General features: G+C 42.0%; 1 protein-coding gene across 2 annotated transcripts in view; it reads right to left on the bottom strand.

Moving 5' to 3' along the window:
• LOC140480052 (choline transporter-like protein 3) overlaps positions 1 to 23,182 on the bottom strand; it is a 90,625-nt gene extending 67,443 nt beyond the window's left edge. The window contains exons 1-3 of one of the 2 annotated variants that reach the window (XM_072574613.1): positions 23,044 to 23,182; positions 13,643 to 13,747; positions 2,375 to 2,517 (exon numbers count right to left, since the gene is read on the bottom strand). In XM_072574613.1, coding sequence (XP_072430714.1) covers positions 2,375 to 2,517; positions 13,643 to 13,747; positions 23,044 to 23,067 — 272 coding nt within the window. In that variant the 5' untranslated portion in view covers positions 23,068 to 23,182. Of the gene's footprint in view, positions 1 to 2,374; positions 2,518 to 9,316; positions 9,386 to 13,642; positions 13,748 to 23,043 lie in introns of those variants that run through there. The other variant, XM_072574614.1, reaches the window with a different exon arrangement.
• Positions 23,183 to 26,940: the final 3,758 nt, after the last annotated feature.

Below are 26,940 nucleotides of genomic sequence, written 5' to 3' on the forward strand. Positions count from 1 at the left end.
CTCCTCAGAACTTGCTTTCCTACCTATCTTCATCTCATCACTAAATTTGATTACAATACGCTCATGCAGTTCCTTCAACAAGTGAGTAATGTAGACTGCAAATATTTGAGGGCCCAGTACTGCTCCCAAGTTACACTCCGCAGTTACAGATTAGCAAAGTGAAAATGATGCAGTTCACCCTATTTCCTGTAAATTAGCCAATCCTCGATCATGCTAATACAACTCCTGGAAACCATATGGTCTTCTCTTGTATAACAATCTTTTATGTGGAACTTTATCAAATAACCTTTGAACTCCAAATACACGATGTAATAACTCAGGAAGCCTCTTTGGAAAAGAACATCACTTATTATTGAACAGCAAAATACAACCACCATTTGTGGTGTACAAAGGTTGGTTCCAGCCTGGGACAGAGAGATTTGCAGACCCATCCCTGGGTCTGCTTTATACTAGATAACTTATAGTGTGGAAACAGACCCTTTGGCCCAACAAGTCCACATCGAACCTCTGAAGAGCAACCCACCCGGACCCATTCCCCTACATTTACTCCTTCACCTAACACTATGGGCAATTTAGCATGGCCAATTCACCTAACCTGCACACCTTTGGACTGTGGGAGGAAACTGGAGCACCCGGAGGAAACCCACGCAGACACGGGGAGAACATGCAAACTCCACACAGACAGTTGCCTGAGGCAGGAATTGAACCTGGGTCTCTGGCGCTGTGAGGCCACCATGCCACCCACAAGGGCTCAGGTGATGAGTTCCAATTGGGCCGGACATTGCCTGTTACCAAGGGAACCCATATCAACAAGCTCCACAGAGAGAGATTAAATAGTGATTCTCCATGGACTTTCTGGGGGTTATCACACTACATCCTCTTTATCCTCCGTGCTGGTTACATCCTCTCAATTAACTTCATTCCATGGTCAGACACTATTTCTCTTCCATGATGGCTAATTGACTTTATTATGATTTTGTATTTCCTTTATAATAAATTCTAGCATTTTCCCAATGATGGACTTCTGGCTTATTGGGCCTATAGTTGCCTGCTTTTTGCCTCCCTTTTGTAATAAAAGGTATTGTATTCATAGTTTCCCAAATATCTAGTGAATTCTGCAAGATTATATCCAATGGATCCACCTTCATTGCAGCCAATTATTTTAAGATACAAGGATGCACATTCATGAGATTTGTCAATGTTCAGTCCCATTAGTTTCCCAGTACTTTTTCATTAGTGATAGTGATTATTTTAGGTTCCTTACTCCATTTTGATTTTCCACAATACTTGGGATGTCTTTATTATGTTCTGGGGTTATGTTGAATTATGCTCCGATAAGTCCTTGGAAGGACTATTGAAATACCACCTTTGGATGACAATGACCAGTGGGTGTGGGTGATGAGAGACAGCTAGTGTGCAGCAACAAGGAAAGCAACCCACACGTTTGAAGCAATCAGACCCAAGGGGTGCTGACAAATACTTCGGTAATCGGAGGAATCGGGTTGTACGAGAGCCTTTTCAAACCAGGCGTTCCTGTGGCCTAACATCTCAAGGCCCCACAGACCAAGAACTGGTACTTTCAGGCACCTTAGACCTTGTCAACTGCTGCACAGATAGGCTTCCCATGATCATTACCTGTGAACAATCTATCATGATACTGTATTATTAAAGAGTTAGTCATTTATGAACTGATCTTGTGTGTCTAAATAAAATTAGGAAACAAAAGGAAAGTTGGCATTTATTTTGCATTTTTGTGACTACTGGACACCAACAATGTTTGTCTAAGTGTAGTCCTTGTTGTAATGTAGGAAACATGACACCCAACATGCACATAGATGGCTTTCTACATACAGATACGTGATAATGACCAGAAATCCATTTCTTGTGATGGTGGTGTTTAATATTGACGAAGCTGCCAAGGATTAACTCCTGGCAGATGGGGTCTTCGCCCCTTGACAGTGTAGCACTCCCTCAGTATTGCCCTGGGGTGTAGACTTTGATATTTGTGCTCAAGACCTTCAGTAAAATTTGAGTCTTGTGATTCTGCAGAATCTAGCTGATTACACTTCTAGCGCTTAATTTGACTAAAAAGCCATATAGGAGATGACAACAGGCAAAAACAAAATCTTTGAAGCCTTGCTTGATTGGCTTACAACTTGGCAAGGTATCTCCCAGTTTTTCATGAATTGGTGCTAATGTGTTCCCTCCAATTTCACCAATGGTTAAAAGTGAATTTGAGCTACTCATTTGGTCAGTTTGTCTTTAATCAACCATCCATTTTGTGGACTTGTAAAGTGCAATATTTCAAAAAGGTAATTTGATACAATACATACACAGTACATGTACACTGATAAATCATTTAAAAGGTACCCACTTCCTGGTGGTCATGTCTTGCCCGGACAATGAAGCTCCTTTAATCGGAGAGTTTTTCTTTCCACAAATGTTTCCAAAGCTGTCGTACCCAAAAATGAGTCTTTCTGCAGAACCCACTGTCACAGAATAGCCAGCTATAAATATCTGGGTGGAGAGATAAAACAACCAGCCCACTGTCAGTAAAGAGAAAAAAATATAATTGTTGTTCAACAGACACTTAGAGCTCCAAATAAAGTTCCAAAATATTTTATACCTTCCTTCCCACTTCTTATTAGAGTTCTGTAAATTAACTTGCCCTGCCTTACTTTCTCCAACTCCACCACCACGTCCCCCCACTCCCTCAATGGATTGGTCAATAATGCCAGTGATCCCAACACAAAGGAATTTAAAAATCAAATGGATTAGTTGGAACTCTAAATCATAATTATGCAGATAAATATGACAGCCAAACTGTAAAATCGCACAAACAATTGAGATAAATGAGCAGCACTTTATTTTTGCTGGTGTTTTTGAGGAGGAAGACTTGTCTAGGACTGACAGACCTCCCTGCTCTTACTGTTAGAATGTCTGGATGACAAGGTAGCTTCTACCCTTCTGTGGTGAACCAAGAATTGGCAACGTCTGCAAATAACTCATGAGTTCTGCAAATTCCTGTAAGTATTAAAAGCTCCTCCTTTTAGTGTCAAATTCTTCAAACTACATTTACTTTTCACAAAGGGACTCGAGACCTATAAATAAACCACATCTTCTGGCTCAGCTGCAGTGCATTAGCCCACCTAACCACTGGGAACCATCGGCAACATGATTCCAATACAACATAGTTTAACAAGTATTCAAAGGTGCGTGGTTGTCGACAAAACAACTGAGGAATTCCAGTAGCAAGTGAGGATAGAGAGAGTGTGTGTGTGTGTGTGTGTGTGTGATGGAATTTTACTGCGGTGCCTTAACCTATGTCCTGTACAAAGCTGAAAAATGTATTAGTTTCACTGGAATTCTGTGGTTGATAGTTTTTGGGAATGCAGACGTTGAAATATACAAAGTGTACAAACCCCCTCCTGACCTCATAACACACAATGCTGTTTGCAGTGCTTGATTCTAGGGACATTTAGCAATCTTTTACACATAGTGTAATAAATTGAGGGAAATACATTATATAATGTACATCCTCAGTTTCAGGAGATGATAATATGGCTGTTAATATTTGTACACCTACATTTCTGATGAATGGCAAAATTGCCCACAGGTACCATGCACAACCAGCCACCACCCTGTATTTCAATCCACCATGTTGCTTTAGTTGTCCCAAGGCCAATAACCGAATGGGGAAATTGTTAAAGATGCAATTATAGAGTCAACAGCCTGGAAACAGATCTTTCAATCCAACTCTGTCGTGTCAACCAGATACCCTAAACCAATCTAGTTCCACATGACAGCAATTGACCCATATTCTCTAACCCCTTCCTATTCATGTAACCATCCAGATGCTTTTTAAATGCTACAGTTGTACCCACCTTCATCACCTCCTCTGGCAGCTCGGTCCATACACGCACCACCCGCTGAATGAAAAGGTTAGCCCTCACAATAATAGAATCCCTACAGTATGTAAGCAGGCCATTCAGCCAATTGAATCCACACATATTCTCTGAAAAACATCCCACCCAGCCCTCTACTCATGTGTTTCCCATGGCCAGTGCACATAGCCTGCACACCTTTGCACTGTGGGAGGAAACTGGAGTACCCAAAGGAAATCCACAGAGACACGGGGAGAACGTGCGAACTCCACACAGATATGCACCCAAGGGTGGAATTGAACCCAGGTCCTCAATGCTAACCACTGAGTCACTGTACCTCCCTAAAGAGTCTTAGTTGAATGTATATTGTAATGAATGAATCAAACAAATATAGAGTCAGTTTGAAGGTGTAGTTCTCTTTAAGCTTTAAGTGGAATTAAGGGAAATATAACAGGAATATTTCCAGAAGCGGCAACTTTAAACTACCAGACAACTTTAATGTCAAAAACATTCAGGTCCACCACAGATGAGCTACTCTGCATAGCCATGAGTTGTGCTCGTGAGCAGTACACTTGCTTAAGGACAAAGAGTCACAAAAAATTGCAATTTACTAACTTTCCATGCACTTGTTTGATTTTTTTCAAAATGAAATAAAACAAGATCCCCTTCAAAAATAGAAGACTTCCTGGGTAGCTCATTGGAATGTGAAACCACTTAGTTTAATTGTGAATTCAACTATACATCAGTAAATGGTGACTGCAATCTGTGCCTCGTCTTTGGAGATAATTATGCTTGTTTCTTATTCTGTATGTAAGGGTGGTTGACCTTATAATAAGCAGAACATGGAGTAGACAGTTCAAGCCCATAGTGATAAGATATACGTGGCGTACCACAGATTCATTTTCAGTCATACTACTTTTCAGTTTTGTATTTATAAATGTTTTTGAGGAGGGCCATTAAGAAGAAGAAAATTTAGATCAGACTTGATTGTACCCCACAATGACTCTCTGTACCTAATTAGCTCAGCATACTGAAAACAGTCAGATACCTCACACATGCATTCCTTCATGAGTAACCTGATGGAAAAAATTAACAACAGGAACCAAAGAGCTTTAAGAATTCAAGCTATGCTAAGAGCTCAAGTGGATAAATCATTGACCCAAGGGCTGCATCATCCAAAGCTGAATGTTGTAATTTACCTTTAGATACTAGCTCTATTTTTAATGGCCTCAGGATAATGACTTTCTCATAAGATATGGTTTGAGTTTATAAAGTATAGGTCATATTCTAAGAATATAATAAGCGATCTGAGCGCAATAACACAGCAACTTAGTGGCAAATAATTACTTAAAGCAATAAGACATCTTGAAGTTTTAGCAAAACTTCTAACTATAAGGTGCTTTCCTTTTCTTCAAATTATTCATAGAAATCAGGGATTACCATTGTAATGCTGGACTGTAATGTTCAGTAATAATATAATAAACCAAACAGACTGGCTGCAAATACAGAAAGAGCCTTGAAAATCTTTCAATATATCAGTGACATAATCCCTTAATTTTATGGGATTAGTTATTTCTTGGGTCCTTACCTAACATGGTGAATAGTGCATGTGAACTAAACTTAATGTTTCGTCATATCCACAATGAATAAAAATTGACAAGGCAAATGTTTGAGAGTGATTGCTTTGCTTGGTCAGAAACCATTAGATTAATTCCCTCTCTCTCTCAAGAATTTCTGGTAATAAATAATGTTAATACTCCAAACGCAAAAATGTAAACCCAGTTAAACTGGATTTATTCATTTTCCTTCCATTTGTATAATTTGTTTGAAATTTAGGATGTGGTAATACATAGTTTTGAAACACAAACCAGTTTCAAAGAACAACAAAAGCTTTATATGTCCTTGACTTTGAGACGAAACAGGCTGTACTGAGTCAATATCCCGACAAGAACATTCATTAAGGGCTCCAGACAATTCCTTAACCCTTGGCTTTATCTCATCATCAACAAACTGGGTCCATCATCCTTCTATTTGACAATACCCTCCCATAGCTCTTCTGATGATCACATTTCTCAATGATCAGAAAACCACATTTCTCTTTCACTGAGCTTGACAATTGTTCATATATAACTTTGACAAAATTCACATGGAAATACTTGGATAAATTGAGCAAACCTTTGGAATATTGTTTGCAATTCTGGTCTCCCTCCTCTCGGAAGAATGTTGTAAAACTTGAAAGAGTTCAGAAAGATTTACAAGAATGTTGCCACAGTTGGAGGATTTGAGCTATAGGGAGAGGCTGAACAGGCTGGGGCTGTTTTTCCTGGAGTCTCGGAGGCTGAGGGGTGACCTTATAGAGTTTTATAAAATCATGAGGGGCATTGATAGGATAAATAGACGAGATATTTTCCCTAGGGTGGGGGAGTCCAGAATTAGAGTGCATAGGTTTAGGGCGGGAGGGGAAAAGTTTAAAAGGGACCTAAGGGGCAACTTTTTCATGCAGAGGGCAGTGCATATATGGAATGAGCTGCCAGAGAAAGTGGTAGAGGCTGGTCCAATTACAACATTTAAAAGGCAGCTGGATGGGTATATGAATAGGACGAGCTTAGAGGGATATGGGCCAAGGGCTGGTAAATGGGACTGGGCATGGAAGAGTTGGACTGAAGGGCCTGTTTCCATGCCATCTCTATGACTTTACTCCAACTGAGTTTACATTAAAGGCAGGATTCCCTATAATGTGAGTAGATATGATGCACATGCAGTCCTGCCTCTCGGGTAAAAGACTGGTGTAACCACTTAACAGAAATGGCTGTTCAACTACCAACCTCAATGTTACCAGCACTGAAAGTACCAACTCTACCTCTACTAAAATACTGTCAATGTTTAACTATCTCATGACCAATTCAGTTTGCGTTCTTTGTTCTTCTGTTAATACTACACTGGCAGCCTCTTGTGAATTTGTTCAATTCCATGGTAAACAAAAAAAAAATTATGCCCTAAATCAGGTGTCACTCTGTGATCTGACATGTCCAGCATTGTCATCAACAGGGATTGTAATGCATACATTATCGGCTGAGCTTTGGTTATGGAGCGTATGCTAAGTAAGAGTTCAAGCTACCACCTAATACACAATAAATATCAGCAAACATCCATCCACCCTGTTACCAAGATCATTGTACTATGCCTGTGTATCACACTCATAGGTAAGACACTTTACAGGTCAATGGATCACAGAGTATGAATGATCCCATTGCACTGAATTAAGGATAAGCAGGGGAATTACCCAGTATCCTTGACTACACCCACTAAATTAAACGTTGAGGGTGAATGGCAAAGAATAGTTTCTCCTTTACTACTAATTGAAAGCCAATTATCCCACTTTTGTGTGTGAGGAGATGTCAGTCCCCCTGTAAACAAGATAATGCTGAAGAGTAAAATACATATCAACTTAGTAAGTTTGCAGATGACACCAAAATTGAAGGTGTAGTGGACAGCTAAGAAGGTTACCTCAGAATACAATTGGACATTGATCAGATGGGCTGGTGCACCAAGGAGTGGAAGATGGAATTTAATTTAGATAAATGTGAGGTGCTGCACTTTGGAAAGGCAAATCAGGGCAGGGCTCAATGGTAAGGTCCTGGGGAATGTTGCTGAACAAAGAGACCTTGGAGTGCAGGCTCATAGTGCATTGAAAGTAAACTCACAGGTAGACAGGGTAGTGAAGAAGGCATTTGATATGCTTGCCTTTATTGGTCAGGATATTGTTGTACAGGATATTGTTTAGGCCAGTTTTGGAATATTGTGTTCAGTTGTGGTCTATCTGCTATCGGAAGAATGTTGTGAAACTTGAAAGGGTTCAGAAAAGTTTTACAAGGATGTTGCCAGGGTTGGAGGGTATGAGCTATAGGGAGAGGCTAAATAGCTGAGGCTATTTTCCCTAGAGCATTGGAGGCTGAGGGGTGACCTTAAAGAGGTTTATAAAATCATGAGGTGCATGGATAGGGTAAATAGACAAGGTCTTTTCCCCAGGATAGAAGGGACCAAAACGAGAGGGCATAGGTTTAAGGCAAGAGGGGAAAGATTTAAAAGGGACTTAAGGGACAACGTTTTCACACAGAGCATGGTGTGTGTATGGAGTGAGCTGCCAGAGGAAGTGGTGTAGTCTGATACAATTACAACATTTAAAAGGCATCTGAATGGATATATGAATAAGAAGGGTTTAGAGAGATATGGGCCAAATGCTGGCAAATTGGACTAGATTAAGTTAGGGTATCTGGTCGGCATAGATGGGTTAGACTGATGGGTCTGTTCCCAATGACTCAATGACTCTATAACTTCCAGAACACAAATGCGTGGATTTAAAGACATGTAATTGCAATTGGAGGTGGCTTTACATGGAGGTGCAAATACTGTCACTACTTGATTAAATGCACTTGTGCAAAACAGAATAGAATTGGACAGGATTCTTGCAGATGAATATGAGGATCCCACTTTAACAAACAAGGACATTATACCAATTCATGGTGCCATTTCTTCCTCTCTCGAGGATAGTAACTTGTGTTCATGTTAATGGGATCGGAATTGCACTATAACCAACACAAGCTTTAAACGTTTACACTTTAGAAACCATGTTCCCAATTTGTCAATTGCATTACAGCAAATTCACATTAATGAAAGCCGTGTTATAGCAGAACTGCATGCATGAACTGAGATAATTTTTTTGATTGATTATTCCACCAAAAGTATCAAGCCCAACCTGTCCTCACTGCACATCCTTATATGTCCATTTTTCAGTGGAGATAACTGACTAGAAATCTTTGCTGTTTTATGTCTCACTTACGTAGGAAGATGACAATCCAAGGGACTCAACCAAGATAAGAAAGTGATGTAAGAAATTGAACTGGGGAGGTGAGAAGAATTTACTTTTCCACATAGTGAGTTGTTGCAATGTGGGATGCCCTGTCTGAAAGGTTATGGTATGGTTGAAGTGACAAGCTGAAACAGAACAAAGGGCGTAGCAATGAGACAAAGATGAATTAGTTATCATTACCATCCAGGCACGTACATTCCTCAAATACTCAGTGTACTAGAATCAGGTGACCAGCTGCTCAAAATTCCAGGGTTACTTGTCTTTTTGGTTAGAGCCTCACACCTTTCTGATTCTCTTTAAAATAACTACCTCACAAACTAATTAACGTACTTCTTTATTAAATTAATATAAGCTCTCAGTAGTGGGGGGAGGGGCGACGGAACTACATAAAGGCAGGAGATTGATTATTATTCTGAAGTAAACGCCTTACAAAAAACAATGAACAACATCCACTAAACCTGCATTCTCAATGCTTTTTTTTTGGCACAGCCAGTGCAGAAAGTGTTTACATGGTTATGTGAATAAACAAACCACAACAGCCCCTCTGAGATAAGTACATTACCTTTGCCCAAAGCCTGAGTTGTTTTTGCCATGACATCAATTTTGACAGAATGTTTCATTTGTGAACAGTCTACAAAGACAAAAAAATGAGAACGCGACACAGGTGGAACACCTTAACTTCATTAAAGCAAAGGCTGGTGACAGTGGGGAGGTGGGGTGGGGTTGGTGCAAAGAGACTCGCCAGTGGATAGGATGATTTCTCTGGGGGAGGAGTGCTCGGGTATGAAGGCAAAACATTCATGCCCTCCCTGGTGTCACAGAAATGTTTAAAACAACTTACAGGATACACGAGGTAGTCTCTTGCTGATACTTCAAAGAGCGAGGTCACTTTAGCTCGGTTGGATAGTTGGTTTGTGAAGCAGTGTGATGCCAATAGTGTGAGTTCAATTCCCATCAGTGGCTGAGGTTTCCATAAAGGACTCTCCTTCTCAACCTCTTCCCTTCCCTGAGGTATGGTGGCCCTCAGGTTAAATCACCATCAGTCGTCTCTCTCTGATGAGAGAGCAGCCCTATGGTCTGGTAAGACTATGGCGATACAATATGTCACATAAGGCCATTCTAATATTGAGTTGGACTTCAATGGACCAACCATGTAAAACTGAAGCTGGGTCCACGTCCATCATGGAACCTCAATCTGCAAAGACTACCAATCCATGTTAGGGGGTGGTGGGAATTGCTGGATTATAATTAATTACCTAACTTGTATTCAAATAGTATTTTAACATAGAATAAACGGCACAAGACACTTCATAGCAATGATAACAAACAAAGTTTGACACTGAGGCATGTAAGATGATATTAAGCCAGATCAAAGCTCGCTCAAAAGAGTAGGTTTTAATAAGAGGCTTAAAGTGGGAAATTGGAATAATGGAACAGAGAGCTCAGAAGTGAAGGAATTCCATAACTTAGCTCCCCAGCAGTTGCAGACATGCCACAATGTTGGAATATCAGGGATGTGCAAGGCCAGAAATTGAGCAGCACCCTACAGGATGTGGGACTAGAAGAGATTGTAAACATAGGGAGGGGAGGGATTTGAAAAAGATGTTAACATTAACATCAAGGCATAGGTCGACCAGTGGCTAGTGTAGGTCAGCGAGTGTAGGGTGATACAGGAAGGAGTTTGATTTGAGTTAGGAAATAGAGGGCAGATGAAGTCAAAGTCCTTCACATCACATTTAAATTCATTGTGTAAGTATAGGCAAGGTCAGGAAACTAATTAGGTTTTGTTTTTGAAGGCCTGAGATTTTTCTTGAGGGCAACTTTGTAATTGGAGGCCCCCTTCTGGCATTTTACTATCTTTTCTTATGTTTCTAGCTTGCTTTTTCTGTAATCTAATTTTTGTTCCTGTGTATAAATTAAATACCCCTTGCATCCCCAAAACACCATGATGCCTTTTTGTCATGTTCACGTTATTTCTTCTATATTTTGTCCTATCCTTCAACATTTGTTTGGGAGGTCATGTTGTGGCTGTACAGGACATTGGTTAGGCCACTTTTGGAACACTGCTTTCAATTCTGGTCTCCCTGCTAAAGGAAGGATGTTGTTAAACTTGAAAAGGTTCAGAAAAGATTTACAAAGGTGTTGCCGGGGTTGGTAGTTTTACCAAGAGGGGCCGAATAGACTGGGGCCATTTTCTCCAGAGCATCACAGGCCGAGGGGTGACCTGATAGAGGTTTATAAAATCATGAGGGCAATGGAAAAGGTGAATAGCCCAGATCTTTTCCCAGGGTGGGAGAACCAAAACTAGAGGGCATAGGTTTACGGTGAGAGGGGAAAGATTTAAAAGGAACCCAAGGGGCAATTTTTTTATGTAGAGGATGGTGCATGTATGGAATGAGCTGCCATAGGAAATGGTGAAAGCTGGAAAACTACAACATTTAAAAGGCATCTGGATCGTTATGTGAATGTGAACAGTTTAGAGGGATATGGGCTAGACACTGGGAAATGGGACTAGATTAATTCAGGAAATCTGGTCAGCATGGACAAGTTGGTCTGAAGGGTCTGTTTCCATGCTGTAGGATTCCGTGACAATCTATGGTAATATTCAGTCATATATCTTTAATAACAGGAGGTCATACTTATGTATTTCAATTTGCACGATGAGTTCATCTGTTTTATTTTGAATGTTATTGCACATTCAGATACAGAGCCTTTAGTTTTATCATCTTATTTTGGAACCTCCATTCTTATCTGCTGATTTACCCTAGATTTCTAGTGTACTCTTTCCTAACATTGTCCGTTTATCATTTCCTCAATTAATACCTTTCTCATTTGCCTTGTTTGTATTCATTGAACTACCATATTTCCCCTAAATTTGAAACCTTGCCCCTCTGTGAAAACCTTCTCTACTTCCCCAGTTATGCAGCTCACTAGAACAATGCCCCTGCGTGGTTCAGGTGCAGACTGTCCCAAGCTGGTGGCAGTGCCCCACGAACTGGAACCCTCTTCCCCCACACAAGTCTTACAGCCACACATTTACCTCTCTAATCTGATTTGCCTTACGCCAATTCATAAGTGCCTCAGGTAACAGTCCAGAGATGACCGCCTTTGAGATTCTGCTCTTCAGTTTGATGCCTAGTTTCTCATATTGGCTCTGCAGGACATCTTTCCTTGTGCAGCTGCATCATTGGTCCCTACAGAGATCACAATAACCTGAATCCTCCAATCCAGAGCAGAGCTCCCAACCCTGGGAGGACAACATGACTCTTTGGCACTTTGCTGCACAGAACATTGTCAAAATCCTTCACCCCACTGTCCCCCAGTACCGCTATCGTCCTTTTTGCTGACCCCATTTGCATGACTTCCTGTACAATGGTGTTATGGTCAATTACCTCACCTACATTTCAGCCCTTGTTCTCACAAGCTGAATGAACCTCAAACCTATTGGACAACTGCAAAGGTCAAGACCTCTGCCCTCCGTGTCTCTTTATGAGCCTCATTTGCAATCACACTCTCTATTGTCTGATCAGTGACCAAACCCGAAGACCCTCACATAAGGGATGTGACCTGCTCCCTGTACAAAACATTCAGGTAATTCTCCCCCTCCCTAATGATGTCACAATATCTGAGGTACAGCCTCCAACTCGTGAACTCGAGCCAAAACCATTTGAGCTGTAAACATTGAACTATTGACGTGTTTGTTGTGGATCACACTGATGTCCAGGAGCTCCCTAACTACAACACATCACCTGCCCTGCCCTGCCGAATAGTTTTAGTTATTTTATTAAATTACTACTAGTTCCTGTAATAACTGAAACTATTAAAGTTAAGTTGGTCTTAACTACCAAGGTCAAAGTTCCACTGGGTGACTGCATAATTCAATGTTGTTAAAATTTTACAATTCACAAATTCCAGCAGTTTAATGCTTAACATACCTCACCAGTAAAACTAAATAATACTTCAAAAGACAGTACTCACCAGTTACTCTTGTTACTTATCGTGACTGCTTAATGTCTTATTCATTTTTTTAGATTGAAATGTCCTAGTTTGGATAACAGTGAAATGGAAATACCCACCAGCTAAATCACTTACCTGATTTCCTCCAATATCACACCTTGATTTTACTTTCCAAACACACACTCCTCTCTCCTGATGTCTCTCTGCTGGATTCCTGCTCTTTGTTGCTGTCTCTGGATTTGCTCAGCTTCTGTATCCCCCATTTCCTGTCTAATTTGCTCTCTCCCGACACATCGCTGCTGCTGATAATTTTTGCTCTCTCCTGTTCCCCCTTGTATCAACAAACCAACAAGCCAAACTAAACTGTTTCTCTGCTCTGCATGTTCCCCCACTTCACAAAAAGATTAAAAATTTCATCTTTTAAAAAAAATGACATTGTCTTCACCACTCGCAATGGAAAGATTTTCAGACTCATACAATGCTCTGTGCTTTAAAATTTGATGTTTGGATAGCGCCTTGCTTCACCACTGAGAGTGTAGGTAAAGTGGCTGACCTTGTAAAACAGGCATCACAGCACCAAATAACATCAAGCACACTGGCCAAAGGGGTAAGTGGATGAGTGAGATATGTCCGGGAGTTGTACCCTCTGACAGAGCGGGAAAAGATACTGGTTCGTGTGTGGAGTGAACTGCTAGAGGAAGTAGTGGATGCAGGTACAGTTACAATGTTTAAAAGACATTTGACTAAGTACATGAAGTGCAGGGTTGGAGGGATATAGGCCAAGCGCAGACAGGTTGCACTAGTTTAGTTTGGGAACATGGTCAGTGTGAACTATTTGGACCGAAGGATCTGTTTCAGTGCTGCTTGACTCTGTGCTGATTTTGGCTGAACAATACATTTTTGCAGTCTGCTTGAATTGCAATATACTCACCATTCCACCCCAAAACAGACAGAAGATAACGAGCCATAGGAGATCTGTGCATCTCCGATAAATCTGTGGTCGCCATTCTCTATGAGATATACCTTCATCAGATACCTGAAATAAAACATCAATTTTAATACAAGAAAAGGCCACTGATTGATTCAAAACTAATCTTTTCTACAAGTGAAGTAAATACTCTGAGCTTTAGTACATTTTGAAAAAGTGATATAAACAATGGGCATTGCACGTTCCCATGCCAACACTTCTGTCTTGGGCCTGTTGCAGTGCTCTACCACTTCCAGCCTCAGCATAAGTTCAATGAATAGCATCTCATTTTCCACTTGGGATCCTGGAGCCTTTACAACACAACATCGAGTTCAACAAATTTATAAACTGATTACATCCTTCCACGGTTTTTACCCACACCCACACCTTGGTCCTGCCATGACATGACGAAAGTGAGGACTGCAGATGTTGGAGATCAGAGTCAAGATTAGAGTGGTGCTAGAAAAGCACAGCAGGGCAGGCAGCATCCGAGGAGCAGGAAAATCGATGTTTCGGACAAAAGCCCTTCATCAATTTTCCTGCTCCTCGCATGCTGCCTGGCCTGCTGTGCTTTTCCAGCACCACTCTAATCCTGTCATGACATGGCTTGCTTCAGCACATTCCCTCCCATTTTAGCTCTCACTGTCACTTATTCAGCTTCTTTTCTATCCTGGGTTGCTATCAATAATCCCCTTGATTGCCTGCCCCTTTTATCTCTCTCTCTCTCTCTCTCTCTCTCTCTCTGCTTCATCTCCATCTATCTGCCCCCAACTCCATCTTCACCATAAATGCCATCTTTTCCTTATTGCTCTCAGTTCTGATGAGCATCACCGGACTCAAAACTTTAACTCTGCTGAGTACTGCCAGACCTGCTGAGTTTCATCAGCAATTTCTGTTCTTGTTACAGATTTTCAGCATCCACAGTTCTTTGTTTCACTTTATGCAATTTAGTTAACACCTGCAATGGTAATGAAAGGTACAGTGCCAGAACCATTTTGAAATTAAATTTTTATGTAAATCCATCAAATATTGTGTTGTTTGGAATCATTAACAATTCAAAGCGTTAGCCTGTTTTAAAAGTATGCAGGAAATCCTGACTGAATTTGCTGGAGTTGGCTAATTGGATGGGTTAGGGTAAGCTAAATTATTTGCCCACCTCACGTGTCAAAAATGTTACCTGCCTCAAATTGCTGGATGTGCAAGCTGATAATGGGTTCCATCGAAGCTTGGAACCATGAAAGAGGTACAGCACAGACAGGACCATTCAGCCCATAGTGTCTGTCAGCTTTCTGTAAGAGCAACTCACTTAGTCCCATTCCCTGGCATTTTCCCCATAAATGTGTAAATTGTTTTCTCTTCAGATAATTACCCAATTTCCTTCTGAAAGCCTTGATTTAGTCTGTCTTCATTGCTCTCTCTGATAGTACATTCCCAATCCTAACCCCTTTCTGCATACAATAATTTCACATCAAGTCCCTGTTACTATTTTTTTTAACTAGTGTTATGGATCAGACCAAAGCTCCTCAAAATATATTAAGAAGATAGCTTAGACCCTAACTTTCTTATTTTTAAAGGCAAATGTTAAGGGTTGTGTTCTGGATGCAATTGGATTGGTCAAACGACTGGGTTCAAAGCAAAACACACTCTATTCTTACACTACAGTTAAAATATCATCATAAGAAAGGAGAATTGGAATAAATTAACAGAATAATCGATTATTTAACTATCAAACAGCAACTGTTTCAATACAGTAAATCCCACAAACACAACCTTGGCAAAGGGACATTCAGCAAAATAGATTGCCTCACATGCAATTCTAGCAGCAGGAAGATAACCCCAGCTTTTAGCTGTGATGGGGAGAGGAATAAGAGCTTCCACATCCAGCTTCAAGATCCCAGCAACTGCAGAATGCTAAACTAAAAATCCTGGTTCTATGGGAGCTTAACTCCACCCATTCAGGCTGCTTCTATTGTTGCAACTTTTAAAAAATAGGCCAAGGTAATACAAGCTGTTTACTTTATTGGGTGGGAACAGAGTGCTCAATACCTCTGTCTCAATCTCTCTTCATTAAAAAAAGGACAAAATACACCTCTTATCATCACACAAGTCACTTTAAAGTAATATCCTTCCACCTACACTGTGTAGACCAACATGAGGATTTTTAGCACAGTGTCAGACCTCATCTAAATTGCCTCTCATCCAATCAGAACAGCCCCAGTTTCTCCAATCTAGCCTAGTTCCTCATCCCCAATTCTAATCTCTCCATGCTCTTTAACATCTTCAGATACTTCCAAAAGTGTTGGAACCAGATACAACACTCCAGTTGAGGTGAAACCAGGTCATATACAAGTTTATAACAACTTCCTTGCTTTAGATGTAAGAACACAGAGTACCAATGTCTAAGATACTATACGTTTTGTGAACTGCATTTTCAACCTGCCTAACCATCGTCAATGACTTGCACACACAGATCCCCAAGTTCTGCTCTTCCAACCGTCTTGCAATGTAAAAGAATACAACTGTCTTCCTTATTCTTCCCAACAAAATGAATCATTTCACCCTCCAGTCGCAATAAACTAGCCAATGTGCAGAACTGATCCAAGCATGATGCCAAAATACAATGACTGATCTATGCAGCCAATCTTCTTGGCCATAGTTTCCAATATATTACATAGTCAGAAAGTAATTACAAATAGAAAGTGCTAACAATGTTGAATTTTTTATCAACTAGAAACAGTTCTTTAACTCAGTTTTTCTCCACAGGTGGTGTTTGACCTGCTAAATATTTCCAACATTCACTGTTTTTGTTTCAGATCTATGACAACATCATGTAATTTGCGTAAATAGTAGTATATTCTGAAAGCTTAAGAACTTCTGTCGTAAATGAGTGCTTGTGTTAAAGAAGCATAATTGTTTGTGTGGAACACAATAATCCTGAAGCGGTCCTATTAACTTTCAAAAATCAGGATCTGTGTTTGTTTAACAACTTTATTCTTTTCTATTTTGTTGTACTTGTTCTTAGGTAGGTGGCCATTTTGGGCAAAACTGGCATTTATTGACCATCTGTAATGGGCCTGCAAGCAGGTGGTGGTGACTTGCCTTCTTGAACTGCTGCAGTCCACTTGGGTGCACTTATGCAGCTATTACGAAGGGAGTTTTAGGATTTTGACCCAGCAACTGTGAAGGAGCACCATTATATTTCCAAATTAGGATGGCGAGTAGCTTAGAGGGAAACTTGCAGGTTGTGGTGTTCACATGTATTTGCTATCATTGACCTTCTACATGGTCACAGTTTAGAAGTTATACCTCCCCCCTCAACTCTGTCCAAGGCCGCAAAGGATCCTTCCAAATCTGGGAGAGATTTTCCTGCACAACCAAACACCTCATCTACTGTGTCCATTACACTCGATATGGTCTCCTCTACATTGGGAAGACAGGATGCCAACTTGTGGAACGTTTCAGGGTACATCTATGGGACATGCACTAAACAACTCCACCTCCCTGTGGCCGGACACTTCAACTCCCCCTCCCATTCTGCCAAGGACATGCAAATCCTGGGCCTCCTCCACTGCCAAATCCAAGCCACCCAACACCTGGAGGAAGAGCACCTCATCTTCCGTCTTGGAAGCCTCCAACCATATGGAATCAATGTTGATTTCACCAGTTTCCTCATCTCCCCTCCCCCCACCTTATCCCAGATCCAACCCTTCAACTCAGTGCCACCCTCTTGAACTGTCCTACCCATCCATCATCCTTCCCACCTATCCATTCCACCCTCCACTCTGACCTATCACCATCAGCCCCCACCTTCATCCACCTATCGCCTTCCAAGCTACCTTACCCCCAGCTCCACCCCATCCCATTTATCCCTCAGCCCCCTTTGGGCTCCACATTCCTGATGAAGGGCTTATGCCTAAAACATTGACTCTCCTGCTCCGCGGATGCTGCCTGACCTGTTGTGCTTTTCCAGCGCCACACTTTTCGACTCTGATCTCCAGCATCTGCCGTCCTCACTTTTTCAGAGTTCAGAAGTTATTGTCAAAGGATTCTAGTGAGTTGCTGCAGTGTATCCTGTGGTGCTACTCGTGGTGAAGGGACTAAATATTTGAAGGCAGTGAATAGGGTGGAGAAGGTTGCTATATTCTGCACCCACCCAGCAGTGTACCAAACTGAGAAAACATATTGCAGGGTGAAAGTGTGGACTGCAAATGTTGGAGGCTAGAGTCAAAGTTAGAGTGGTGTTGGAAAAGCATAGCAGGTCAGGCAGCATCCGAGGAGCAGGAGAATCGACACTTCGGGCAAAAGGCCCTCATCAGGTGGGCCTGATGACCTTACTGCCAATCCTCTTCCAAGGATGCCTACCTTGAAGACATTCTCCTCCTCTCTCTATAATTCCTGATGAAGGGGTCCTACCTGAAAAGTCAATTTTTCTGCTCATTGGATGCTGCCTGACCTACTGTGCTTTTCCAGCACCACTCTAATCTTGAACATATTGCATCTAGGACTAGGCTTCCTGTTGTATGTTTTAAAATATGTTTAATAGCCCTGGATTCATAATGGGCTTGGCTTCTAACTACTTAATTCACTAGACAGGTGATGGTTAGTAGTTTTTAAAAAAATCACGGTGATATGGTGGTGGGGAAGTCGTTCAGTTTTGTGTGTGATAACACATTTGGGTATATAAAAGGAAGCCCTCGATTGCTGCAGAAGAACAGCTCGCTCCATGTTCCATTTAGTGGTTCAAACTTATCCTTTACCATTCAGTTCAAGTGGCTCTCTAAACTGTTGCAAGTGTGTGCTGATAATATTTCAGCAAGGACATTAGGGCATCTGACACCTTAGTAAACTGACTGTAAAAATTTCCAGCACCCGGCCCATATTCCTCCAAACCCTTCCTATTCATATACCCATCCAAATGCCTCCTAAAAGTTGCAATTGTACCAGCCTCCACCACTTCCTCTGGCAGCTCATTCCATACACGTACCACCCTCTGTGTGAAAAAGTTGCCCCTTAGGTCTCTTTTATATCTTTCCCCTCTCACCCTAAACCTAAGCCCTCTAGTTCTGGACTCCCCGACCCCAGGGAAAAGACTTTGCCTATGTATCCTATCCATGCCCCTCATAATTTTGTAAACCTCTATAAGGTAACCCCTCAGCCTCCGACGATCCAGGGAAAACAGCCCCAGCCTGTTCAGCCTCTCCCTGTAGCTCAGATCCTCCAATCCTGGCAACATCCTTGTAAATCTTTTCTGAACCCTTTCAAGTTTCACAACATCTTTCCGATAGGAAGAAGACCAGAATTGCACGCAATATTCCAACAGTGGCCTAACCAATGTCCTGTACAGCCGCAACATGACCTCCCAACCCCTGTACTCAATACTCTGACCAATAAAGGAAAGCATACCAAACGCCTTCTTCACTATCCTATTTATCTGTGACTCCACTTTCAAGGAGTTATGAACCTGCACTCCAAGGTCTCTTTGTTCAGCAACACTCCCTAGGACCTTACCATTAAGTGTATAAGTCCTGCTAAGATTTGCTTTCCCAAAATGCAGCACCTTGCATTTATCTGAATTTAACTCCATCTGCCACTTCTCAGCCCATTGGCTCATCTGGTCCAGATCCTGTTGTAATCTGAGGTAACCCTCTTCGCTGTCCACTACACCTCCAATTTTGGTGTCATCTGCAAATTTACTAACTGTACCTCTTATGCTCGCATCCAAATCATTTATGTAAATGACAAAAAATAGAGGGCCCAGCACCAATCCTTGTGGCACTCCACTGGTCACAGGTCTCCAGTCTGAAAAACAACCCTCCTCCACCAGCCTGTCTTCTACCTTTAAGCCAGTTCTGTATCCAAATGGCTAGTTCTCCCTGTATTCCAATAGATTTAACCTTGCTAATCAGTCTCCCATTGGGAACCTTGTCGAACGCCTTACTGAAGTCCATATAGATTTCATCTACCGCTCTACCCTCATCAATCTTCTTTGTTACTTCTCCAAAAAACTCAATGACGTTTGTCAGACATGATTTCCCACGCAGAAAGCCATGTTGACTATCCCGAATCAGTCCTTGCCTTTCCAAATACATGTATATCCTGTCCCTCAGGATTCCCTCCAACAACTTGCCCACCACTGACATCAGGTTCACTGGTCTATAGTTCTCTCGCTTGTCTTTACCACCCTTCTTAAACAATGGCACCACGTTAGCCAACCTCCTGTCTTCCGGCACGTCACCTGTGACTATCGATGATACAAATATCTCAGCAAGAGGCCCAGCAATCACTTCTCTAGCTTCCCACAGAGTTCTCAGGTACACCTGATCAGGTCCTGGGGATTTATCCATCTTTAACCATTTCAAGACATCCAGCACTTCCTCCTCTGTAATCTGGACATTTTGCAAGATGTCACCATTTATTTCCCTACAGTCTATATCTTCCATATCCTTTTCCACAGTAAATACTGATGCAAAATATTCATTTAGTATCTCCCCCATTTTCTGTGGCTCCATACAAAGGCCATCATGCTGATCTTTGAGGGGCCCTATTCTCTCCCTAGTTTCCCTTTTGTCCTTAATATATTTGTAAAAACCCTTTGGATTCTCCTTAATTCTATTTGCCAAATCTATCACATGTCCCCGTTTTGCCCTCCTGATTTCCCTCTTAAGTATACTCCTACTTTCTTTATACTCTTCTAAGGATTCACTCGATTTATCCTGTCTATACCTTCTTTTTCTTAACCAAACCCTCAATATCTTTAGTCATCCAGCATTCCCTATACCTACCAGCCTTTCCTTTCACCCTGACAGGAATATACTTTCTTTGGATTCTCATTATCTCATTTCTGAAGGCTTCCCATTTTCCAGCCGTCCCTTTTCCTGCGAACATCTGCCTCTAATCAGCTTTCGAAAGATCTTGCCTAATACCGTCAAAATTGGCCTTTCTCCAATTTAGAACTTCAACTTTTAAATCTGGTCTATCCTTTTCCATCACTATTTTAAAATGAATAGAATTATGGTCGCTTGCCCCAAAGTGCTCCCCCACTGACACCTCAGTCACCTGCCCTGCCTTATTTCCCAAGAGTAGGTCAAGCTTTGCACCTTCTCTAGTAGGTACATCCACATACTGAATCAGAAAATTGTCTTGTACACACTTAACAAATTCCTCTCCATCTAAACCTTTAACACTATGGCAGTCCCAGTTGATGTTTGGAAAGTTAAAATCCCCTACCATAACTACCCTATTATTCTTACAGATAGCTGAGATCTCCTTACAAGTTTGTCATCAAGCTGGATGGAAGGGTGAGTTGTGAGGAGGTTGCAGAGATGTAACAGTGTGACTTGGACAGACTGCTGCATAATGTGGATATAAGCAAAAATAAGAAGGCAGATGAATATTATTTGAGTGGCTGTAAATTCAAAGAGGAGAATTTTCAGTGAGACCTGGGAGTCCTCGTGCACCAGTCACAGCAAATAAGCACAGACGTGCATCAGGCAGTAAAGAAGGCAAACTGGATGTTGACCTTCATAGCTGAAGGATTCGAGTTCAGGAACAAGGATGTCTTGCTGCAATTATATATGGCATTGACGAGACTACACCTGGAATATAGTGTGCAGTTTTGGCCTTCTTATACTGTCATATAGTGTGAAAACAGACCTTTCAGTCCAATTAACATACACTGATCGTGTCTCCAAGCCAAACTTGTCCCACCTGCCTGCGTTTGGTCCATATCCCTCCAAACCTTTCCTATTAATGTAATTATCCAAATGTCTTTTAAATGTTGTAACTGTATCCACCACCACCTCCCCTGGCAGTTCACTCCACACATTAACCACTCAGTGAAAAAGACATTGCCCCTCATGTTATATTAGATTAGATTAGATTACTTACAGTGTGGAAACAGGCCCTTCTGCCCAACAAGTCCACACCACCCCGCCAAAGCGCAACCCACCCATACCCCTACATCTACCCCTTACCTAACACTACGGGCAATTTAGCATGGCCAGTTCACCTGACCTGCACATCTTTGGACTGTGGGAGGAAACCGGAGCACCCGGAGGAAACCCACGCAGACACGGGGAGAACGTGCAAACTCCACATAGAGAGTCGCCTGAGGCGGGAATTGAACCCGGGTCTCTGGCGCTGTGAGGCAGCAGTGCTAACCACTGTGCCATCGTGCCGCCCACCGTGTCCTTTTTAATATTTTCTCCCCTCATCTTAAAATACATCCCCTAGTTTTGAATTCCCCCATCTAGGGAAAAGACCTCTGCTCTTCAACTTATGCATGCCCTTCATGTTTTCATGAACCTCTATAAAGTTACCCTTCAACCTCCTATACTCCAGTGAAAAAGGTCCCAGCCTATCTCGCCTAATTTTATAACTCAAACCCTGCATTCCCAGCAACATCCTGGCAAATCTTTTCTGAACCTTCTCCAGTTTAATAATATCCTTCCTATAACAGCGTGACAAAAAAAAATCAAAGAGCTCCTCGCACCTTAGGTGGGGAGTGGGAAGCAACAGAAGTGAGGGGCTTAGAGAAAACTTTGAAGATGACACCTTGGGGTTGCTTTACATTCTGTCTGAAATTGAATTGCTTTTTTGAATCAATGAGAAGTTACCCAAACCCTGAAAAAAAATCGTTTCAGAAAGACCTTTTATTTAAACTGAAAGCAAGCCCCCCCCCCCCAAACAAAATCCCACCTTAGTCAGGCTCCCTTCCCAATGAAACATGTGGCAGTCATTTCCAAAACAAAAATCACGTTAAAAATAAAGCAACCAATCTGCAAATGAGCTAAAAAGTTTTATGAAAAAGTTCAGCGGGGTTCGTGGAAGCAGGGAAGAATGTATTTGTACAAGCGGATGTGATTGGAATTTCAAAAACCCACCCGGACTCTCTCTGAATTGCAGATGGGTTCAGGAGCAGTGTCCTCGGTCATGTGCAATTACTCATGGTTAAAGTATGCACCTCACCGGTTAACCAGAGGGAAGAAAGATTTATTTGGTCAATTTCTCTTCCCGGGCGGATGCAAACTAACAACAATAAATACCGAATAGCAAAGACAGTCAAAACATAACCCCGGTGAATCACTTGCAGCTCTGTGTGCAATCACAGTCCAGTCAAATTTCAAAGCTTCTGCTGACTGAAGCAGATGAGTGGTTCAATTTCTTCATCTGTAATAGTCAGCAATTCCAAATAAGGACTTGCTGTGAGTTTGAGTGAACTATCACCTTTATCTCGGCCAGTGCCTTTGCAAACAAAAGGCGAAAACATCGCAGCTTAAGCGAAAGAAACCTTCATTTCTCTGTACAGGCAGCAACCTCAGGGGGCAACTCCGGGTCAACAGATCTGTCCGGAATAACTAACTCACCTGGTACTGGCCACAGCAAGACATCCCCGGGGACCGTCTCCAGCAGATCTGACAACCTCCAAAGCAAGTGGCGGAACGAAGAAAGTTTCTAAGACAGAGGCTGCACTGACTTCACCTGCACGGGAGGGAGAGCAAGATAGAGGGCGATAGTGAGCACCCCAACCTTTACCTGGTCTCCCAATCAGTCATGCACAGAAATAAGAAAATACCCATTTGCTGTGCTCCTGCCCTACCCAAAGAAATTATACATTTAGACTGAATGCTGCTCCCAGTCATATGTAATCTTCAAATTAACTATTGGATTGTTGTTAAAATAAAACCTCATTAGGGGAGGACATCTGCCACCCTAACCTGGTCTGGTCTGCAGGTGAATTCATACTCACAACAACGCAGTCAACTGCCCTCTGAAGTAGGGCTGCCTAGCAACAAAAAAAAACTGCAGATGCTAGAATCCAAAGTAGACAAACAGGAGGCTGGAAGAACGCAGCATCAGGAGGTGGAGAGGTCAACGTTTCGAGTGGAACCCTTCTTCAGGACTGGGTGTTTAAGGGAGCTGCAGACAAAGGGGGGAGGGTTGTTGGGGGAGAGGGGCAGGGTGGTGAGAGAGGGATAAGTGAACACAGGTAGAAAGTACGACCTGGTTGGTCGAGGGGAGGAATGAATCCGGATGGTAGCTGGAAGGAAGGATTGATCAGAGGAATGGAACAGAGGAGTAAGGGCCGGAAGGGGAGATGGGGGATGGGAAGGGAGGTTATTTGAAATTGGAGAACTCAATGTTGAGTCCTCAAGACTGTAGGCTGCTCTGGTGGGAGATTAGATGTTTTTTCTCCAATTTGCACTCTGATTCACTGTGGTAATGAAGGAGCTTGTGGATGGTCATGTTGGAAAGGGAATGGGACAGGGAATTAAAATGGGCAGTGACGGGGAGGTCAGGTTGGCCCTTGAGGGCCTGGCTGAGATACGTAACTCAGGCCATGTTTCGCTGAGCATCTCACCTCCCACAACAGTTCATCTTCCACCTGGGCAGCCTACAGCCAGGAAGACTCAAAATTGAATTCTCCAGTTTCAAATAACCTCCCTTCTCAACCCCCGACACTATTCCCAGCCCCTCACCCTCCCTTCCATTCCTCTGATCGACCCTTCCTTCCGGCTACCAACTGGATTCATTCCCCCCATCGACCAACCAGGTTGTACCCTCTTCCTGTGTTCACCTACCCCTACCTCAGCACCCTGCCCTCTTCTCACCCAAAACCCTCCCCCTGGCAGCCCACCCCCCGATCTGCAGCTCCCCTTACACCCACCCCCAGTCCTGAAGAAGGATTACACCCGAAACGTTGACGTCTCCACCTCCTGATGCTGCCTGGCTTGTTGTGTTCTTCCAGCCTCCTGCTTGTCTACCTCTGAAATAGGCCTGACAATTGGTAAAGGTAATTAGATGGGTAATAAATGCTGGCCTTGCCAGTAATTCCCAGTGACAAAAAAAAAGTAGCCCTGGCAAACAAAACTCCATTCCTGTTACTTTATAAATCCAGCTTTTTGAAAGCTGACTTGCCTTGGGACAATGAATGATGATGCTGTCTGTTCCTTGGAAAGGCCTGGGTATGGAATCCAACTCAGTCTAACAAGAAATACATTTAGACACTCTGATAATTTATGGGTCCTGTATGTAAGAACTTTGTACGATTGCCAGCCAAGCTTTTAATTGGCATCAGAAAGCTTCTACATCCTGCACTCTCCATCCTTAGAGCTAAACCACATAAAATAATATTTTTGCCTGCCACTTGATCCTTTGGTTATCAGTCACATGGCCTCTCCACCCTCCAATGGCAGCTGTCCTTTCAAGTGGTCAGGTTACCACACAGCAATGTCCTTCACCTTCCCCAAGCTTCTCTATATTCAAGGTCTCCCATTTTAAGACCTTCCCTTTGGAGTTGAGGGGTGACCTTGTAGAGGTTAACAAAATGATGAGGGGCATAAGGTGAATAACCAAGGTCTTTTCCTCAGGGTAAGTGAGTCAAAAACTAGAGAGCATAAGTTTATGGTGAGCTGGAAAGATTTAAAATGGACCTGAAGGCAACTTTTTCATACAGAGGAAGGTGCATGAATGGAACAAGCTGCCAGAGGAAGTGGGAGAGGCAAGTACATTTACAACATTTAAAAGACATTTGGACACGTGCATGAATAGGAAAGAGGGATATGGATCAAAGTCAAAGAGTGTGGTGCTGGAAAAGCACAGCTGGTCAGGCAGTATCCAAGGAGCAGGAGAGTCAACGTTTCGAGCATAAGCTCTTCATCAGGAACATGCTCTTCATCATTCCTGATGAAGAGTTTATGCTCGAAACATCGACTCTCCTGTTCCTTGGATGCTGCCTGACCTGCTGTGCTTTTCCAGCACCACACTTTTTGACTCTGATCTCCAGCATCTGCAGTCCTCACTTTCTCTTAGTAGGATATGGATCAAATGCAAGCAAATGGGACCAGATAAGTTTGGGATACCCAGTCACCTTGGATGAGTTGGACCGAAGTGTCTGTTACCGTGCTGTGTGACTCTATAACTCAATGACTTCGCTTCCTTATGAAACAGTATAGTGGTTATATTACTAAGGTAATGATCTGAAGACGTGATCAAATGCCACTATGGTAGCTTGGAACTTTCAATTCAACTTATTAAAAATATGGTTTAAAAAGTTAGTATCAGTGGTTAAAATTACCACATTGTCATAAACTCTCCCCCAGTGCTGTAGGGATGCAATTATTATTTTTTTCTCAGGCTTGGCAGATAATAAAACCATTTGTCCATTCATAGAGGAATTCCTTGTGGCTGGCTCCTTCCTGATTCTGTAGGTACAGGGTAACTACATTTTCATTAGCGAGAGAGGTATAGGCTCATGATAAAAAGAACACAATTCTTTGTTACAGCCCACTGAGGAGGTTGAAAAAAAGGGACACAATTCATGTCTACCCACCCGGGGTAGTCCTAACAAACTATGTCAAAATACTCGAGTCAACATTACTAGAAAGCCTGTTTCAATTACTCAGTGCTCTAAGTAAAACACAATCTGAGCACAGTGTTCAGTTCTGGTCACCTGAACACAAAGGAAAGTCAGACTCTGGAGTCGATTCAGAAGGTAAATCAGTCAAATCCCTAGTATCAAAGGAAGGACTAATGAAATTTGAATTTTTAACCTTGAAAGCAAATGACTGAGAGATTTCCTTACAGGGTAAATAAGACTGAAAATCCAGAACACCACTCCAAACCAAAGTGTGTAATGGAACATGTTTTGAACGAGTGAAAAACAAACTTAGGGCTGAAACAAAAAGTTCTGATTCATGCACCTCGTAATGCCCACAGAGTCAACTTGAGAGCATTGGAAGTAATATTCAATTTCTATTCAACAGCCCATTTCCATTACACAGTCAACTTAGTTTAATTAATGAAGATGGACTTGCACTTTGATTCTCCTGGTCATGTATTGAAAATGTCCCAAAAGCATGTTTCTGTCAATTTAATACTTTTGAGATGTGGTGTTTTAGAAAGGAATCTCAGTTCCCTGGCCAATATTTACCCCTTGGTCAGATTGTGCTACAATAATATAAAGTAATTTTATGAGAAATTGTTCAGGCCACAATTGAAGCAATGTGTTGTATTGGATGCCTGATGAGAGAATCGACATTAACGTTCTGGAATGCAAAGCATATATTCACTAGAATTGTTTCAACTATGGGGAAATATAAGGCAGTCAAGAGCAGAAACAAGAATTATTTCAAGCAAAAGAGAGAAGCTAAGAAGCGATTTAAGAGAGGTTATAATAAATTTTAAGTCCTGCATGTTCAGTACCTTTCAGGACATCTCAGATACTGAAACAGTCCATGTTCAAAAACAACGAGGTCTGGACA

The sequence above is a fragment of the Chiloscyllium punctatum genome, chromosome 7 (assembly GCF_047496795.1).
Source record: "Chiloscyllium punctatum isolate Juve2018m chromosome 7, sChiPun1.3, whole genome shotgun sequence".
Lineage (NCBI taxonomy): Eukaryota > Metazoa > Chordata > Chondrichthyes > Orectolobiformes > Hemiscylliidae > Chiloscyllium > Chiloscyllium punctatum.